A 19012-nucleotide genomic window follows, 5' to 3' on the forward strand; every position below is an offset into this window, starting at 1 on the left:
ACATGGAATCTTCTATTCTGAAAAGAAATGAATGTCCTCATCTTGACATATTTATTTTGTGGAAACAAATTCACTTGCTAATACATGGGCTGACCCATATAACTCCTCCACTGAAAATAATATTTTTCACAGTGATAGCTGTTGAACTACACCTAGCATTCTATGTAACACAAAGATGCCAGAGGTAGCAAATTTAATAGAAGACTGGAGACTGACCATGGGAAAGAGGTAGAGGCAATTCACAACTTATCAAGATGAATGGAGCACCTCATTATTTTTAGCAACAATGACAAAACACACCCATGCTGATCTAGCTTGAGAGAATAAAGGAATATTCTAGATCCTATAAATCATAATTTTAATCTGATCAATTTGAAATTGAAAAAACTCTGCTGACATTTATATATGCCTTCTGCTTAAACTTGAAAATAAAGATGAGCCTTATACACAATGCCCATGAAAGAGGATGAATGAATTGAGATAGCAATTACTCCATTATCAAGCCTGCATCACTAACATGGCTTCAAAAAAAGCTGTGGTTATGTAGATGCTGTGGCTGAGCTGCCAAGGATATAGCCTCTCTGTTTGATTGAAGAGAATGCTTCTCAGTTAAAAATTGAGAAGGCCGATGTGTTTTATTACCATAAGTGTGTATTTAGAAGTGACTGTTCTCAAGGCAGTCTTTTGGAGGTCCCCTCTCAACTCAAGTCTAAGAATCTTTATGGGGAACTCTCCGTACCTTCCACTCAGTTTTGAACCTAAGACTGCTCTAAAAAACAAAGTCTATCAAAAAAGTATTAGTGGGGAGTTCCCATCGTGGCTCAGCAGAAACAAATCTGACCAGCATCCGCAGGTTCCATCCCTGACCTCACTCAGGGGGTTAAGGATCCATTGTTGCTGTGAGCTGCAGTGCAGGTTGCAGATGCAGCTAGGATCCAGCATTGCCGTGGCTGTGGCATAGGCTGATGGCTACAGCTCTGATTCAACCCCTAGCCTAGGAGCCTCCATATGCTGCAGGTGTGGCCCTAAAAAAACGTATTGGGGGTGGAAATGTTAGGGGGGATACTAGAATACAAAAACATTTTCCTTACTGTTCTTCTCTCAAGTTTCTGGATCTGGATGTGTTTACATAAAGCATATTCTGAGAAATCAAAGTAAGCTGTCTAATAAACTGTAACCACTTATAACCAATTATTCCTGTGAATAATGCTATCCTTGTATTACAAATATCACTATAACCCACAATTTCTTGTTCTTGTGTCTGTTAAAATATCCTCATCATTCTTACACCTGGCTTTGTAAGAAAACTATATACATGTGAACTTGTAAAATAAATCTATCCTAAAAAAAGAGTCTGGGAGTTCCCGTCGTGGCGCAGTGGTTAACGAATCCGACTAGGAACCATGAGGTTGCGGGTTCGGTCCCTGCCCTTGCTCAGTGGGTTAACGATCCGGCGTTGCTGTGAGCTGTGGTGTACGTTGCAGACGCGGCTCGGATCCCGCGTTGCTGTGGCTCTGGTGTAGGCCAGTGGCTACAGCTCCGACTGGACCCCTAGCCTGGGAACCTCCATATGCCGCAGGAGCGGCCCAAGAAATAGCAACAACAACAACAACGACAAAAAGACAAAAAAAAAAAAAAAAAGAGTCTAAGAATCTTAGGTTCTTTCATACCAGATGGCAGGCACAGGCTCCAGACCAATTCTATATGGAATAAAATGGTGGCGCACATCTTCCTGATAAGATAGGGTTTTGTTTTTTTTTCTTTGTTAGACTTTGAGGTTTTATTGATAAACTAGGCTATACTTTTAAAATTAATTTTAAAGCTATCTGCAAAGTAATTTGTCTTTATTTTTTATTTTATTTATTTATTTTTATTTTTTTCTTCCCCCCACTGCACAAGGATAGGGTTTTAAATGAGCAACATTAATTGGAAGCACGTTGCAGAGCAGGAAATGCTAGGTTCTCTGCTGGGCATCAGGGCTCTGGGATCTTGGCTTCCTGGCTCTGCCTCGGACAAGTTTTCTGATTGTGAGCAAGTTACTTACCTGCTGCCTCAATCTTTTCATCAATAGGATGAACATATTAGGCTTTGATGGTTTCTAGGGTCTAACGACATTTCAATATTTTATGATTCTGTTTCACATCTAAACTATCTATTTTATCAGTGTGGGTAATAATTTATTGAGAGGTATTGTCCCCTAAAAAAGTGTTTCCTTGGAGCAGGAGGTAGGATTGTAAACAGTCTAGAATGGTGTAAACACCAGCTCATAGGAGGCCCAGTTAGCAGCAAGGATGGTTAGCTTGAAGAAAAGGAAACAAAACTGACTGTGTTGAGATATTTTAATGAACGTTGCATCAGAAAAAGTAGACTTATTCTGTGTTAAAAAATGTATGACCCAGTTCAAAGACTGGAAGTTTAAGATTTCTGGCTTGCCATAAGTAGTCCTATTTAAACAAATGTAAATGTCCAGTAATAAAAATAGGTAGCCTTTTGAGCTAATTGTCAGCGAGGATGCAGAAGCAGAGGCAGAATGACCAGCTCTCAAAGAGACTGTAGAAGTGCTTGTATTAATAAAGGTACTATTCTGGAATCTGATCACAAGAATAGGTAACAAAATAATAGTGATGCTACTATGACTATAGAGAATGTTATTATATTGCTTTTTGGTGGGGGAAAAGTTCTCTCTTCTATTAAAAACAAAACAAATGGACATGGAGGACAGACTTGTGTTTGCTGGGGTGGGAGGGAGGCAGGGGGACTGACGGGGAGTTTGGGGTTGGTGGATGTGGACTGTTATATTTGGAACTGACAGGCAATGGGGTCCTGCTGTGCAGCACCGGAAATTGTATCCAGTCTCCTGGGTAAGAACCTGATGGAAAAACAAAACAAAACAAAAACCAGTGTGTATGGGTGGCTGGGTCACTTTGTTATACAGCAGAAACTGAAGAAACATTGTAAATCAACTAATACTATCATAAAAAACTTTTTTTAAAGCTTCTTTAAGATAGGTATGCTTTAAGTGTCACAAGAGGTCAGAATCTCTAAAAACCTAATAAGTAAGTGTATTTTGTAGGAATCTTTTTCTCTTTCAGTTCCAGTAGTCTTGTTACTTGAACTATCCACCACAGTGTTAGTTATGTATTTTCTTATTTTGAACTAATTCCTCAGTGTATGGGTTCCACCTACAAGATAATGAGTCATTTCCTTGTGATATAACTTGTAGGCTCAGTCTCATTACATTTTATTTTAGCCTTTTCTTCAGGTAGCCTGAGTAATCCATAAAGTTAGAAGCAACATCTGATGTATCTTTCTACCTCCAGAAGTGTAGCACAGTTCCAAGCAGAACCAAGACTCCAATGGCCCATTGTAAACTGCACCAGATTTTATAGGATCAAGATGCCCTCCACTCACTGTTTCACCTTTATTCAACCTGTTTGTTGTATCTTAGGAACTTGCTAAATTATAGAGGGCTCATCCTTGAAAAGGTAGTCTATGAGACAAAAAGAAATAAGTAGAGAATTAAGTTTTTGTAATTTTACCTCTCCTAGTTGAGAAGAGCATGGATCCTTTGCTACTTACCTTAATAAACTGCCTAAATCTTAAGGACGAACTGAAGAGGCAGTTGGTCTTACAAGAGCATTTTTTTCAGTGTTTGGCTTAGCTCTTTTTCTAACGTGAATACATCCAGAGTCTTTTTTGTCTTTCTAAACCCTAACCCAGATGAACACAGTGCATTTTACACTTGCTCTCCTCTTCTTGACTTCCCTGAAAGAATGAAGGAAATTACTAGTTATGTGGTACCTACCCTGGGCTAGGCACTATGAAACATTCCTTTATATACATGAATGTATTAAGTTTTCAGAGCAATTTGACTATGTGGCTGATACTGCCTTTTTACAGAGGCCCAGAGAATAGTAACTTACCCATGTCCTTCAGCTAGTAAATGTGACTAAAAGATGACATAAAAAGCAGTGCCCTGCTTTGTCCTTAGAGATGTGTTTGATTCTTATTATACTTAGACTAGGAAAGAGGCCAATCCCACCAGTCTAAGCCCACTTTTGTCTCCATCCATTGCAGACAAGAAAGAATGACTATTGTAATACACAAGGTGTTCCTTCTTCTACAGTGTCCACAGTTTAATCTCTGTGTTTGAATGCCTCCCTGATTTTAAGCTCCTGTAGGTTGGAAAGTGTTTTCCCTTTTCACCTTTGTAACCCCTGACATAATTACTTCACATGTTCCTAGGTACTCAGTGTTCTTCGTTACAGTTCTGTAAATTAAGTCAAATATGCTTTTCATTTTACAATGGAAATCTGTTTATGTCCTGCATATGTCCAACAACCATGACTCAGTAGAGTGGCTCAGGAAGAGCACTCAAGCTCAAGGCTCCACTTAGGACTGCACCACCATCCACCTGCTTCCAGTACTCTAGACTGAGGCTCCTGTGCTTTAGACCATGGCTCTGGGACCATTGCTTGGCCCTCTTTACTTTTCTCTTACTCTGCCTCATTGGATGATTCATCCAAACTTTCCATATTATCTTCAGTTGCTATTGAACTTCCTTTACAGATTTTTTTTAAAATCTCCATTATGATAGGGTGAGGAAATTTGAGAAATCATGTATTATTAACTGGCTAATTTAGAAGAGTTTCTTTTCTATCCCTTGTTTCATTTTTGAACTGCTCTGTAACTCAACAAATTTATTTCTCAAAAGTAAATTGCATTTATTGCTAAGTATGATCAACAATAAATAAATTACTTGAGGAGTTGGGGAGGCATAAGGGGAAATGCTTTTTTGCTCTTCTAGGGCTTCAGAAATCCCTAGAATACATTCTTTCATCTTACCGAGTAATGTTCTAGAAGAGTTATTTTACCTGATATTGAGCAACAGCCTATTCTCAAGGGACAACCTGAAAAATAGGACCAAGGTTGGAAAACTATGGAAATTTTGAAAGCAGGGATAATGCTTTTTTTGGTTTTGTTTTTAGTTAGTTTGTTTGTTTTTTTTAGGGGGGTGTGCTGTGTGTGTAGGGTGCTTTTCTTCTCTACAGAGTGAATGACACATGACCCATGTGAAAGTGGGTTTCCGCATATGTATAGAACTGAGTAAGTAGGTTTCTGGTTTACCTTTATGTGGAAAAGGGGATGGAAGCCTGGGGATGGATGTTACAACCTGGGGTATGTTCAGTGCTGGAGTGCAGGGAGTTGAGGCAGCTCTCAATGTGGTCCTTGCCAGGCAGGGGATGCCTGCCAGGCTTGGAGGGCCTTCTGTAGCACATCTTCCCACTGATTATTTGATGTCACCTGCCTTTGCCCTTCACCATGTTCTGGGTCCATGGGAATCGAGTTGTGGTTGCTTAGTACTGCAGCTCCCTCCTCATCTTCATCCTCACCCCCCTTAGGGCCAATTCAGCAAATGAAGCCCTAAGGCCTAGTTCAGTCCTGGAAATTAGCAGCTCCATCTTCTCCATCCCTGACTGGTGCCAGCTCTGCCTCTTCTGGTTCAGGACCTTGGTTCAGGGGCTGGTAGGCATAGCCGGATGGACCTGCCCCCAGTTCCTCCTGCTCTTCCTCTGGCTCCCACTGCTCTAATCCCCAGTGCCTCCTGTAGGGCCTGGTATGACCCCAGTTCCTCAGCCTGATTGGGAAAGGTGTGCTCTGAACCCGTGCCGTCTCTCCCTAAAACTACTCTGCCTCCCAGCAGGGGCCACTCAGAGCTGAGGCTGAACCTGCACCTTTTACCTCCTCAAGGATAATACATTTTTGTGGGGAAGGATGATGGAGAGATTAGGAAAACTGAAATACATGTCCACTTGTTTGTAGTGCCTTTTACAGAGCATTTTGTTAAATGTCCATAAGTGCTTAAGTATAACTTGATTTGCTCATTAAAATATATTTTAATCATTACGTTTAATATTTAGTGCATAGTTTTTTTATTCTTTAAAATTTTATTGAAGTATAGTTAATTTATAATGCTGTTAATTTCTGCTCTTCAACAAAATGATTCAGTACACACATACACGTATCCAATCATTTTCAAATTCTTTCCCGTATATATTATCACAGAATATTGGGTAGAGTTCCCTGTGCTATACAACAGGTCCCTATTGACCATCCATTCTATATACAATAGTGTGCATATGCCAGTCCCAAACTCCCAGTCCATATAGTTTTAACTTCTGTGAGCATCAGAGCCAAACCACACAGTTCCAAAGTCTTTCGATTAATTTTTACTTCTTTTACCATAGTCCTTTGGGGCAGTACACTTTTTGTTTCCGGTATGTGTAAGTTTTTTAAAAATGCTTCTGCCAGTGTTCTTTGAGATGAAGACAGATAGATGGAAACATGTCCCTATCCTTACAAAAAAATCAATCATAAAAAATCCTATAGGGAGTTCCTGTTGTGACTCAGCAGTAATGAAACCAACTCAGATCCGTGAGGATGTGGGTTCAATCCCTGGCCTTGCTCAGTGGGTTAAGGATCGGCGTTGCCATGAGCTGTGGTGTAGGTCGAAGATGCGGTTTAAATACCGAGTTGCTGTGGCTGTGGGGTAGGCTGGCAGCTGTGGCTCCTATTCAGTGCCTAGCCTGGGAACTTCCATATGCCTCAGGTACAGCCCTAAAAAGCAAAAAATAAAAATTAAAAAAAAAATCCTATAAGCTAAGGAGTTACTGAATTCTTCCTTTGCAAGTCACAATGTCCCCTTGCTCTTAAAGGTGAAGCTTCTATGGCAGTGCTTTTCATACTAACATAGAAATAGCACAGTCTTTTCAAACAAAATCTCATGTAGAACTCTACTATACGAACAAGATGAAAATAGAGCTGTTCCTTGTGTGGGGTAGGGATGGGGGGATAGGGATATGAGAGGCCCAGAACCTCTTCCCTCTAACCCCCTGGCTGAACTAACTTCCACCCTGGGTAGCCCATCACATATTTCCTCCAGAACCTTAAGGATCTGAAATTACCTATCTGACTGTCTGTCTGTCTATCTAAAATATTCTAATGGCTTTACTTTGGGAATTCCCTGGTAGCCCAGCAGTTAAGGATACAGCATTATCACTGTTGTGGCTTATTGTCAGTGCTATGGCTCATGGTCACTGTTGTGGTTTGGGCTCAATACCTGGCCCAGAACTTCTGCATGCCATGGGTGTGGCCAAAAATAAAATCTTTATTTTGTACAGTTTTTTTTTTTTTTTTTTTTTTTAGGGAATCATTTTTGGAAGAAATAGAAGGTTTGACAGCAATATATAAATATCTTTTTAAAGTTATTTTGTTAATTAATACTTTAAATGTTTAACCAAAAAAGCATTTCATTTTCCTGAGGTTTTGGAAGAAAAAAACAATATTCTGTTAAGGAAGGCAGTATTTCCCTTAATACCCAATTCTATAATTACTGTATTTCTGTAATCAAGATCGCAGGGATGGGCTGATACATATGTTTCTGTTTGGTTACTTGCAGAGATCTGTGACTCTTAATTGTCAGAGTGGGAAACTGAGGAACTTACCATGGCTCCTTAGTCCCATTGCTCTGTACCATGCTACAACTTGCTCAGAGAAAGTGGTCTGCTAGTCATGAGACCAACTACGGAACTGTAGCACCAAGGTTCTGAATATATAGTAGTTAATTGTTAGGATAAAATTAAGAAACTACCTCTCAAGGTAATGTTGTCCTTTTGCCTTGTTTTGGCTACAACTGATGATTCAGATCAAGGAAATTAATATAAAACTTTAATACTGAGATTGTAAAATTTTAAACTATGGATAACTCTCAATTATGTTATTACGAAGGAAAGATTAATTTGACTAGAGAGCGTCAAAACAATGTTTTGAACTATTAACTGAGTATCACAGTCTTGGGGTCAGGAAAGTTATTTTTGCTTTGAAAATCTCAACCTTAATAGTTCCTTAAAGGTATACTCTTAGTATGTTGTAGGTTTTTATACTTTATCATATTGTGTGTTTATAAAAAAATGTCTTTTTCACTATGTTATACACCTGAAACTTATATAATATGGTACTTCAATTATATCTCAATAAAAAATAAATAAAAATAAAATTTTTTAAATGCAGCTAGCCTTTCCAGAATGCTGAGATACCTCTGCATGTCCTAGCATTGCAAAAAGTCATTATTCCATGAACGCATAAACACTTTAACTTGAGGGTGTGTCATTTTTGGATGCTAGGTCCCTGCTCTTCTGTCCATAATCTATCATTTTCCTCTTCTGTTAGAGATTTCAGTAATCTATCAAGGATTGGAGCATCCTACTTTAAATATGCAGTATAAAATCAGACTTGTATCTGTTATCATTATTAGAAAGCAAGAGTGAATAAAGGTCAGCCTTTTTGCTGGCAAGCTGTCTAATTTTTCTGTGAGCATCACATGTTAGGAGAAGCTGGTTCGTCTGTCTGTGGCTTTAGGATTCAACAGCACAAGCTGTCAGCCTAACACTGATTGAAGGTGGACTGGGAGGGGAAGCGCATCTGTCCAACGGCTCGCCATTGGCTTCCTATTACAGCATTCTCCCCCGAGACACACTCTGCATGCTCATTCACCTACCTCCTTCTCTTCCCTCCCCTTCCTTCCCTACCCCTTCATTACTGATTCACAGCGAGAGGCAGCAGCAGCAGAGACAGCAGCAGCAGCAGCAGCAGCAGCAGCAGCAGCGCTGCTTGTCACGAATCAAGGATTGCAATGAGCTCATCCTTTTCTCCTTGCAGCTTCACAACTGCCCTGGCTTCCTGGCTACTGCTGCTGCTGTCCGCTCACACACACACACACACACAGACACACACACAGCACACGCGCGCGCACACACACACACACACACACTGTCTTTCTCTCTCATTTGCTAGACCCTTCTAAGAAGCTTGTCCATTTTTACACATGTATGTGAATTTTCCTGCATCACTCTTAGCCATTTTCTTGCATTCGATTGCTTTTGCCATTTTTTAATTTAGATCACCATTTGATTTCATTTCCACTCTACTTTGGGGCTCTTGCCCAGTGGATAATTTAGCCAACATGTTTTTCTTGTGGAGACATTAGCTGACAGTTCCCACCACAGGCTGGCTTGTGCGTGCTCCTGGGGAGACCTCAGCCTGGCTCCCCTCCCACCGCAGTTCTCCAAATTGTGGATAAGAGATCCAGCTTTCTCATTCTGGATACCTACTTACTGCTCATGGAAGAAGGGGTGCCCTGCCCAGCCCCAGCTGCTAAGCTCACACCTCCTGTCAAAAAGTCCCAGGACATGCACGACGAGAGGAGCAAGCTGGTGAATGAGTATGCGTGTCGAGTGCTGGAACTTCTGGGGATGGGGCATCGTCTGTTTGTGCCTCGGCTTCTGGCGGTGAGACTGTTTTTCATTGAACTTCATTTGTAGAGAATCTGCCACCTTCTGTGAGAATTCCTTGTATCCCTGGCAGAGGCTTGCGGTTTCCTGTTTTCTTCCCCTTCTCCCCACTCTACTGAGAAGGAAGTGCTGAGTGGCCACTGCCGTGGGTCTCTGTCCGAGCCTGGTTCACACCACTCCTTAATTGGCTAGAGGAGACATGGCTCTCCTCTCCGAGCCCAGGGCCACAGTACTGGCATTCTCTCTGTGGCAGGGAAAAAAAAAAAAAAAAAAGTCTTAAGGTTGGCCAGGCTCAGCAATAAAGCAGAATACTCAAGTGCTTGATGGAGGCATTCTGTTATTTATATCTCCAAAGGGTTAAATTTTACCACAGGCAATATTGCAACTTATCTAGACTATCTGTGGATTGCTTTCTAACCTCTCCATTTGATTGCCAATTTGACTGTTTGTTTTAATAGCCAATTTTACCCCCTAAAAATCCGTGGTTAGGAAATTATAGATTTATCTCCTGGAATGTTCGAACTGTGTATCTGTGAAACAGCTTAAAGCTGTTGGGTCTGTGCTGAGTCTGGGAAGTCTGGTTTGCTTGCTTTTTTTTTTTTTTTTTAATTTCCTGAACAAGAGAAAAATCCCCCTTCCTCACTTCCTACCAAGGGTTAAAATTAAATACCCACAATCACTGGTGCAGGATTTCTCTTTAGTGGTTTGAGAACTATACCCAGCAACTGTTCTATAATGTAATTGGTCTGCAGTAGTCCTATACCATTATTTGGTAATCGGGCAAGAATAACTTAGCTTTGTCTATTTTGTACGATGGAATTTAATACCATTCTAGATGGTTCCCTCATTTGGTTCTATCCTGTTTGAGTCTTTTCAAAAGTACAATATTGACTGAATTTAACTCTTTTCTCTCACATATCTTCCTCTAGCAGAGTTCATCTCTCTTTATACTTACAGATCTCTATCTCTGTCTCTACAATTATTAATTCAGTCTTCATCTGTCTATTTGCATGTAAATATAATCTCTTGTATAATCATAATACGTATGTTAGGTAGCCATGCACCCTGAAGAAAATCTGTTTATTGTTGCAAGGTGAAGTTAGATGCAATATTGAGCCTACAATTATAGGGAGGGGGAGGTATTTTTTGAGAAATATAGTTTTTTTGTCATTTAAGAGAGAAGAGCTCAATACATAGGTTTTAATGCCCAGCTGAGATCATCAATGCTACTTGAATTTTTTCTCTCTGAATTATATTTTTTTCTTAATAAAGGAAAAAACTGAAGATTTATGATTCTATTAGGGCAGGATTTTTTTTTTTTAAGGAATGAAATAAAAAGCTTTTATTTTAGGAGCTTTGACATGAAGAAATGCTAAAATATATTTCAACAAATTCTCTACCTCTCTTTGAGGAATCAGTTTTGGTCTAATTGATTTCCATATGCTGAAAGACCACTTAACTTTGTGACTCACCAACTTCCCCTGGTGACTTTAGAGTGATCTGGTGCTGTCTTTCTTTAACATTTACATTTTCAGTGTTTTGAAGGGAAACAGAAAATTAATAACTGAGAATATCTCTCATACTTAAATCTGCATCAGGGATGACTTGAAATTGCCTCTAGTGTAAAATAAATTGTCAAGCATAACACCCATAGGGAGATGGGTTCACAAGCTTCAGATCTGTGAGAAGATATATATGCTACAACTGTACTAAGGCAACCTGGTGGCCCAGTTAGGTTGCTGAGGTGGTACAGCCCTCAGGTTGTTTTGGGCTCTAACATTTACAGGTAATAGTGCCACCTGCATGATATGTGAAAAGTATATGCTGAGTTATCTATTGGGGGGGCAAATTTGGAAATCTCTGACTTTGTTATACAGTGCTATACTTCAATGACTAGGGTACTCTGCATGTTGGAAAACGACATGCCCTTTAATTAGCAAGATGGCTGTGAAATGGGATCAGCTATCCAATGAATTATTATTGCTCAAAGTTTAGCATGCATACCGGGGGAAGTACAGTTGTTCAGCCGTGTGTTATTGGACTGGCTAATGATGAGGGATCGTGGCTGATCTGCACAGGGTGGTCCTAAGAGGAATCCTACCACATGCAACATGGCAGTCTTCCCATTACCCATCAAGAGGGCTAGCACGGAAGTTTAGGTTTTTAGTCATGTTTTTTAAATATGAAGGTGTAATGGGTTAAAGACGTACAAATCCCTTAGTTTAGTTTAAAGATCTCAATGGTTGTTTTTTTTTCCTATGTAAGACAAGTTAATTTTCTTAATGAACTAATCAAATAAATGATTTACCAAGACAATATTGTAGATGTGGACTCTGGGCCTTACTTATTGTTCCCCATTTTACTGAGGGCCCATTGAACTACTAGAACACCAAGCACATTTTGGAATTTCTTCTTATTGTCCTTCAAAGTTACACCTAGTGAAGAATAATTTTCCTTTAATAAATCAGGTACAAGTATTCCATTTTAGATATTACCACAAAGCATAAACTGTGTACAGACTCACCACATACATGTTTCTTTGGCGAAATTAAAATACCAAAGTAAGGGATACAGGAAATGTAGATATCAGATAAGTAATGTTTTCTCCTTCCAAAGCCTATGCTTCCAGATGATTCTCAGTCCTCCAAAAACATTTCTCAATGAAATGGAGATCCTGTTAGACATTATAATTAAAGGAAGGAAAAACCATTTGTGATAAATATAGAAAAGGTGAGAAAGAGAACCATGCCTAGATGTTTTCCAGATAACCCCCTAAAATAATCATATCTAGATTTTGCTGCTTATCAGAGGCCCTTAAAGAAAGGTTTGACATCCAAGAATAGTGAGAGGTTAGGAATAGAAGCATCTAGAGCTAACACTCAAATGTTAGAACTGTTCATTTCCACCCACCCTGCTGTCTTTTTTTTTTTTTTTTTAAATCACTTTAAAATGCGATACTCTTGCACTGAATTTTTCAGTGGGAGAAACACACTCAAATTAGTATTAGCAGTAGGGCACATAGCCAGAGTTCATACTCTTCTGTAAATATGAAATTTGGAAAAAGAAGAAAATTTTTACTCTACTTACGTTCAAAATTCCCTCTTTTCCCCCTATATTTTTTCTTTTTGCTGCTAAGTGACATAGGAAGTTGTTATCAGACATTGTATATTAATATCAGTGTTGGCTATAGTCTCAGTACTGACCCTCTGGGTGTTGTGCACAGTGACTGTAAAGGACTCTCAGGCCAAGGAAGATTGACATATCACATAGCCAAATGCTCCAGCTGTCCCTTCAGTAGCCATGTTAAGGTTTAATTTTGATCACACTTCCTTTGCTGTCAAATTGCTTCCTGGTTTTTATTTTTTAATATTCATGAACTTCCTTAAATCATTCATTTTGAGGAGGGAATGAAAGAACGAAGAGAAAGTTTGTCTCCCATCTTTACCCTGGTTGTTGGCTGCTGCCAGAATTACCCCCTGAAGAGAGGTGATAACTCTTAAAAGAAGTTAAAGACCCAAGTACAAAAGTTGCCATGTATGGCGTTCTTGCTGTGCCACAGTGGGTTAAAAATCTGGAATCTGACTGCAGCAGGTCAGGTTGCTGTTCTGATATGGGATTGATCCCTGGCCCAGTGCAGTCGCTTAAAGGATCTGGTGTTGTCACAGCTGAGGCTCAGATTCAGTATCTGGCTCAGGAACTTCCATATGCATGGGTATGGCCATAAAAAAAAAAAAAAAAAAAAAAAAAAGTCGTCATGTATACTTCTGATGTTCCCCAAAATATAAATCAATTTTATATCAAAATAAGTCCTAAATCCCTTTCTAATTTGCGTTTGATAAATTTTGACTTTTTAATGGTGTGTATGCTTAAAGTAGAGCCTTTATGAATATGTGGAACAAATATATATCGATGTCTATTATGTGCCTGGCAGTGTGCTTAATTCATTTTACTGGGTTGAGTGGGAAGGATTCTTTTATTTATATCCTACTTACCTTTCCCTCTGGATATTTATATCTATCTACTTGAAAGGAAATAGAAGTAGGACTTGTTTAAATGTTTTTTTAATTATCCAGGTAATCTTTTTGTATAGCTCTATAGAGTCATTAAGACCAGTGGTATCTTGGAAAGGACGGTCACAGGGCTCTGAATTCTGTTTCCAGAGACTCAACTGGAGTTGGGCTCCAGCCCCACCCAGGCGGGGAGCCCCTTGCTGTGCCTCCCCTGAGACCACAGCCTCCTCCTAACAGCATCTCTGTATAGGTACACGGCCATCCTGGCCTGACCAGAGGACAAATGTCACTGGATATGTGACTTCTCATCTTCAATCCTATCTTTCTGCTTTTTTTGTGAACTCAGAGGCTAGACTTGAAATTAGGCCTTGGACAGTATTAGAAAATTAGGTAACCACGCTGTTGCTGTCAAGCAAGAGACTGTTCCTGCCATTTCGGGGCATCTGTTTCCAGGTAACTAGAGGTTAGTTACACTGACGATAGAAGAGGTTCCTTAGAAGCTTTTGAATAATGAGGAAAGCTACTAATCCTGCCTCCCTACAAACTCTTTAAGTAGCTTGTCTTGAATTTTCCCAACATTTAGCAAAGAGATAGTCATCAGAACCGGTATTACAGGTGAAGAAGGACTAGGGATGTAGTATGTCTGGTATAACTGGTAGGAATCTGCTTTCTCAATAAGTCAGCAGTTGACATTTTAGTTGAAGAAGCCATCTTTGGGGCTGAGGTTGTTTCCAGTATAACTGCCTTTTCCAGCTAAGTTCAGGTGAGTCGATAGCACTTTATCATGCTAAACATTCTCTCCACTAACATTTTGCCATCATATCTCAGTATCTCCGAGAGAGGAAATAAATCTGAGATGTACTGAGGCTTGTTTCCCCCACCCCCCACCCCAGCACTGTTAGCCTAGCTTGAGAATAAGGAGATGGTTGTGATTCAACATGAGGTTGGAGGAAAAGGCAGGGGCCCCCAAATCGTGAAGGGTCTTGTGGATGGTGGTAAAGATTTTGGGTTTTTCAGGAACCATTGGAGAGCTTTATCCAGAAGAGCAACCTGATCCGATAAAGTATCATCTAGCTGCTGTAAGGAGAGTTCATTGTAGGGAGCCAGAGCAGACACAGGGAGACCAGTTGGGGAATTACACCAGTGGCTCGGCTAAGAGGTGGCAATGGCTTAGACCAGGGTGGTGGTGATGACAGCCACTCATCATGAGCAGAATTCCTCTGACTTCCTTATACTCTTTTAATGAAGTCTTTAAGTTTAATCAGTTTTAAATTTAAATAAATTTTGAACTAGCACATAGTTCTATGATTTCTAGCCATCATGTTTTCCTTTTTTTTTTTTCCTGCAGTTTTGACAATTAAATGCTGACTCTTAAAACATCAAATTTCTTTTTGGCCTACTTCTGTGTACCCAGTCTAACTCAATCTCTTAATTTGTATCTCAGTGTTTGCCAATGATTACTTATCATTGTGTATTAAAATATTTATTGCCTTTTTTATTACAAAATTTTTACTGCTGAAAATATAGCAAAATATAAAGAGAAAAAAAAAAAACATGATTCCACTATCCAGAGAAACATTTTATTTCCTTTCAGTCTTTTTTTCTGTGCATACATGTAGTCATTTCTAGGTGGTCGTTATTTCTTAAGTAAACTTTGCAAACAATAGTTTTCATAAGAAGTTCAGTAGTTATATGGTTTATTTCATGCTACTTTTTCATAGCATTCTTTAAGATATGGGAACAATTTCTTATTTTCTTCACTTGAGCTGTCGCTGTTGTTAGTTGAAAAGCCATGCTCTCATTAAGTGTTTATTATGTAACTCTAATGTGCTTTGATTGTATTGTTTATATCTTCAGCCAGCTTTGTAAAAATATACTTAAGAATTATTAGTGTTTCAAAGAGCAGTGGTAAGGGATGATGTCACACTGACCCTCCAGTTACCCTCTGACCTCTTCCCACTATCTAACCCCCACCCCAACCCCACCATTTGCCATCTTTCCTGGTCTGACTTCTAAAAGTGACTCTCTAGAACAGTTTAATTTCTTTCTTTAAAATTAAAAAAAATTAAGTTTTTTAAAATTTACGAGTCCTTAAAATATGTCTCCTATAAGTCAGTTAGTGATTGCCTATAAAGAAAAGTGTTTTGGGGAGGTCTTTTTTTTTTTTTTTTTTTTTTTTTTTTTTTTTTTGTCTTTTTAGAGCTGCACTGCTGGCATATGGAAGTTCCCAGGCTAGGGGTCCAGTCGGATCTGCACCTGCCAGCCTATGCCACAGCTATAGCAATACCAGATCCAAGCCAGCCGCATCTGCGAACTACACCACAGTTCACAGCAATGCCAGATCCTTAACCCACTGAGCAAGGCCCAGGTCGAACCCATGTCCGCCTGGATACTAGTTGGGTTCATTACCACTGAGCTACAACTGGAACTCCAAGAAAATTTTCTTACTCTTGTTACTTTTCTTACTCTTTGTGTTTCTCACAAAGCTATCAATCCTTCTCCGGTGATATTGCCCACCCTTAACTTTGTTGAATTTTCACTTCAAGTCAAAATTTGTTCATATGTTTATAAATTATCAATAGGTGAAATAAAAGGGGGCGAGTAAAAAAAATTAAAAAAGAAATAAAAGGAGACCAAAAGTTAATTAATTAATTAATTAATTAATTAAAATATCCTTAAAATTTCCACCAAGCTAAAGTCACAGATTAGTCCCAAAGTGCAATTTTTTTTCTCTGACATTTTTATTTTCTCAGAACATGTTTGGCTTTGCCAGGATCTACCATTCTAATCTTCAGGTAATATAAATTAAATATGTTAGACTGTTAATCAATTCTTTTATTGCTTCTAGGATTTATAGTGACTTATTTCAGTTTATAGCAAAGAGATTAGAAATCTCTTCCTAAAAATTTTTGGAACTCACCTAGATGTCGGCTGTAGAAGTACATTCAGGAATAGAAATTCCCTTTCAGTCATTTATTGTGACACAGGTTAAAATGTAACTGATGATGCTTGGTGATTGTTTTGTAGACCTCAAAGGAAGATCTTCTGCAGGCTGATTTTGAAGGTGCTTTAAAGTTCTTCAGAGTCCAGCTTCCAAAGAGATACAGGGCGGAAGAAAATGCAAGAAGGTTAATGGAGCAGGCTTGCAATATTAAGGTAAGTTATATGAATTTATATATAATAAAGGTGGAACTTGAATGCAGAATCACATGGCAAATTATGTAAAACTTTCTCTTTGTTGGTTGCTGGATTTTGACTATGTTTAAGATGATGTGGTATGTGAACTAGTCTCTCAGATTTTTTGGTCAAGCTGATGTGTATAAATAGTAGCTGTCTTTCTAGTAGGATCAGAGTGAACATTGGCAAGTTCAGATTGTAACAAGAAGAAAATAAACATTTATCTTATAGGTGGGGCTCTAGAATGGGCTGCTGTGATAGTGGTTTCCATAGCAGCAGACTTGGTATTTAGCTTTTGCCATCTGTTTTAAGATTATTTAGGACAAAGCAAGAAGCCTGCTGAGGCCATGCTTCCTTTCTCTAAAGGACTGGGAAAGCTCTGAGTCTTGATCTACCCATTCCCATCCCACACCTGACAAATGTCTGGATACATTGCTTCTTATCATATATCTGGTAACACTAAATAAATTTTGTAAGTTGAAATAGAAATATCCATCCAGAGAATTGTCGTATCAAAGTGAGAGAACACATTTAAAGACAATTTGGAACCAATTTACCAATGTCAGTTCTTGTACCTCGGAAGTATACTAGGGAATCTTCTAACCTAACCATGGCAAAAACATAAATTGTTTTCTAAATAATCAAAGATCCCAGGTCTTATGGATCTTACATTCTTGCAGAAGGAAACTGACCATAAACAATCATCATAATAAAGAATATTTAGGAAGTTCCCATTGCGGCTCAGCGGTAACGAGCCTGACTAGCACCCATAAGGATGTGGATTCGGTCCCTGGCCTCGCTCAGTGGATTAAGGATCCGACGTTACTGTGAGCTGTGGTGTTGCACGTCACAGATATGGCTCGGATCCCGCGTTGCTGTGGCTGTGGCATAGGCCAGCAGCTGTAGCTCTGATTTAGCCTCTAGCCCAGGAACTTCCATATGCTGCAAGTGTGGACCTAAAAGACAAACAAACAAACAAACAAAAAAGATTTGTTAGAAGGTGATAAATCGCTATGAAAAAAGAAAAGAAAATGTAGGGCAAAATAAGTAAGCTGGATTGGTGGGGAGAGGGAAAGTCCCAGTTGTTGTTAGAGTAGACCTCCTTGGGAAGATGGAGGAGATGATTTAGGCATGGAGATGTCTAGGGGGAAGGCATTTCAGCAGAGGCAACAACTGGGTCAGAGGCCCTGAGGTTGGCTTATACCTGGTAAGTTTGAGGAACAGCCAGAAAGGCCAGTGTGGCTGGAATGAGAATGAAAAATGAGGGCAATAGGAGAGGAAGTTAGAGAACTCACAAGAAGCCAGAAGATGCAGGCTATTGTGAGGATTTAGGCTTTGCTTTGAGTGAAATGAGGATCCCTTACAGGGTTTTGATTGGAAGAATGATAAGATCTGTCTGAGGTTTTAGACGCTCACAATGCCTACCATGTTGAGAATGGACTATACAAGGTAAGAGTAGGGAGATCAGCTTGGGTGGGTGGGAGGAGGTTGCAGTAATCCTATTGAGAAATGATGATAGATTGAACCAGGGACACGGATGAAATGGACATGGATGTGGTTGGAGCCTGGGTGTGTTTTCAAAAAGAACCAACAGGATTTCATGATATATTAGACATGGGTATGAAAGGAAAAGAGGAATCAAAATGATTCCATGGATTTGGGATTGAGCAATTAGAAGATAGAGTAGTCTTAGGCTTATGAACCTCATTACTTAATATGTATTTCGAGACAGACTTCACTTAAGCACAGTACCCACTGTAAAACATTTTTGGTGTAGCACATTTTTCAAATTTTTAAGTTATTTTAAACTAAATTCTAAATGTTAAAAGGTATAACTCAATGCACTAAATAAATAACTGAGGAGAAAAAAATTATTATATTGTCTTTCAAATGAACTCTATATTCAAAGAGATTATTTTCCAAGGCATTAAGAAAGATCTCCGAAGTCTTCATCCTGACATGCAAGCTTTTAACGCCTTTATGACTTTTATTTGGTGAAACCAAATGACTAAGCATAAGCCACATTTGTCTGTAGACATTGGAAATACATTCCAGTGGTCATGGTGTGTTTGATTGAATTTTGTGATTGGTAGATTTGAAAGGTAGTCTTTAGCCAGTTCATTGTTCCAGAGCTGTCAGAATGCAGTGCTATAACCTGGGGCAATGCTGTAGGAATCTGTTAAAATAAGACATTCATTTCTAAGAATAAAAGAGTGGAGAGTTAAGAGGTATAGGTAAATGTTTTCAAGGGAAATATAGAATGATCGGAAAGTCATTAAGAACAAAAAAGTCCAGGAAAGTGATCCAAAAATGATATGTACAGGGAAAGTTTTTTCCCAATATAATTTATGAAGTTCCTCAGAGGATGGGAGTAACAAAAACTGTCAAGCCAGAAACATGAGATCTGAGAGACACAGAAACAGAAAATGTTAGAAAACAGGTTTCAAATATGATCTGAATAGACAGCTCCTGGAA

General features: G+C 39.1%; 1 protein-coding gene across 3 annotated transcripts in view; it reads left to right on the forward strand.

Annotated features, from left to right (window-relative positions):
* The window catches only part of RABGAP1L (RAB GTPase activating protein 1 like), a 657663-nt gene that overhangs the window by 499858 nt on the left and 138793 nt on the right, over window positions 1-19012 (forward strand). For 2 of the 3 annotated variants that reach the window (XM_013989628.2, XM_021102607.1), the window contains exon 19: window positions 16388-16516. In XM_013989628.2, coding sequence (XP_013845082.2) covers window positions 16388-16516 — 129 coding nt within the window. Of the gene's footprint in view, window positions 1-8045; window positions 9348-16387; window positions 16517-19012 lie in introns of those variants that run through there. The other variant, XM_021102608.1, reaches the window with a different exon arrangement.

This window comes from Sus scrofa, chromosome 9, assembly GCF_000003025.6.
Source record: "Sus scrofa isolate TJ Tabasco breed Duroc chromosome 9, Sscrofa11.1, whole genome shotgun sequence".
Taxonomy (NCBI): domain Eukaryota; kingdom Metazoa; phylum Chordata; class Mammalia; order Artiodactyla; family Suidae; genus Sus; species Sus scrofa.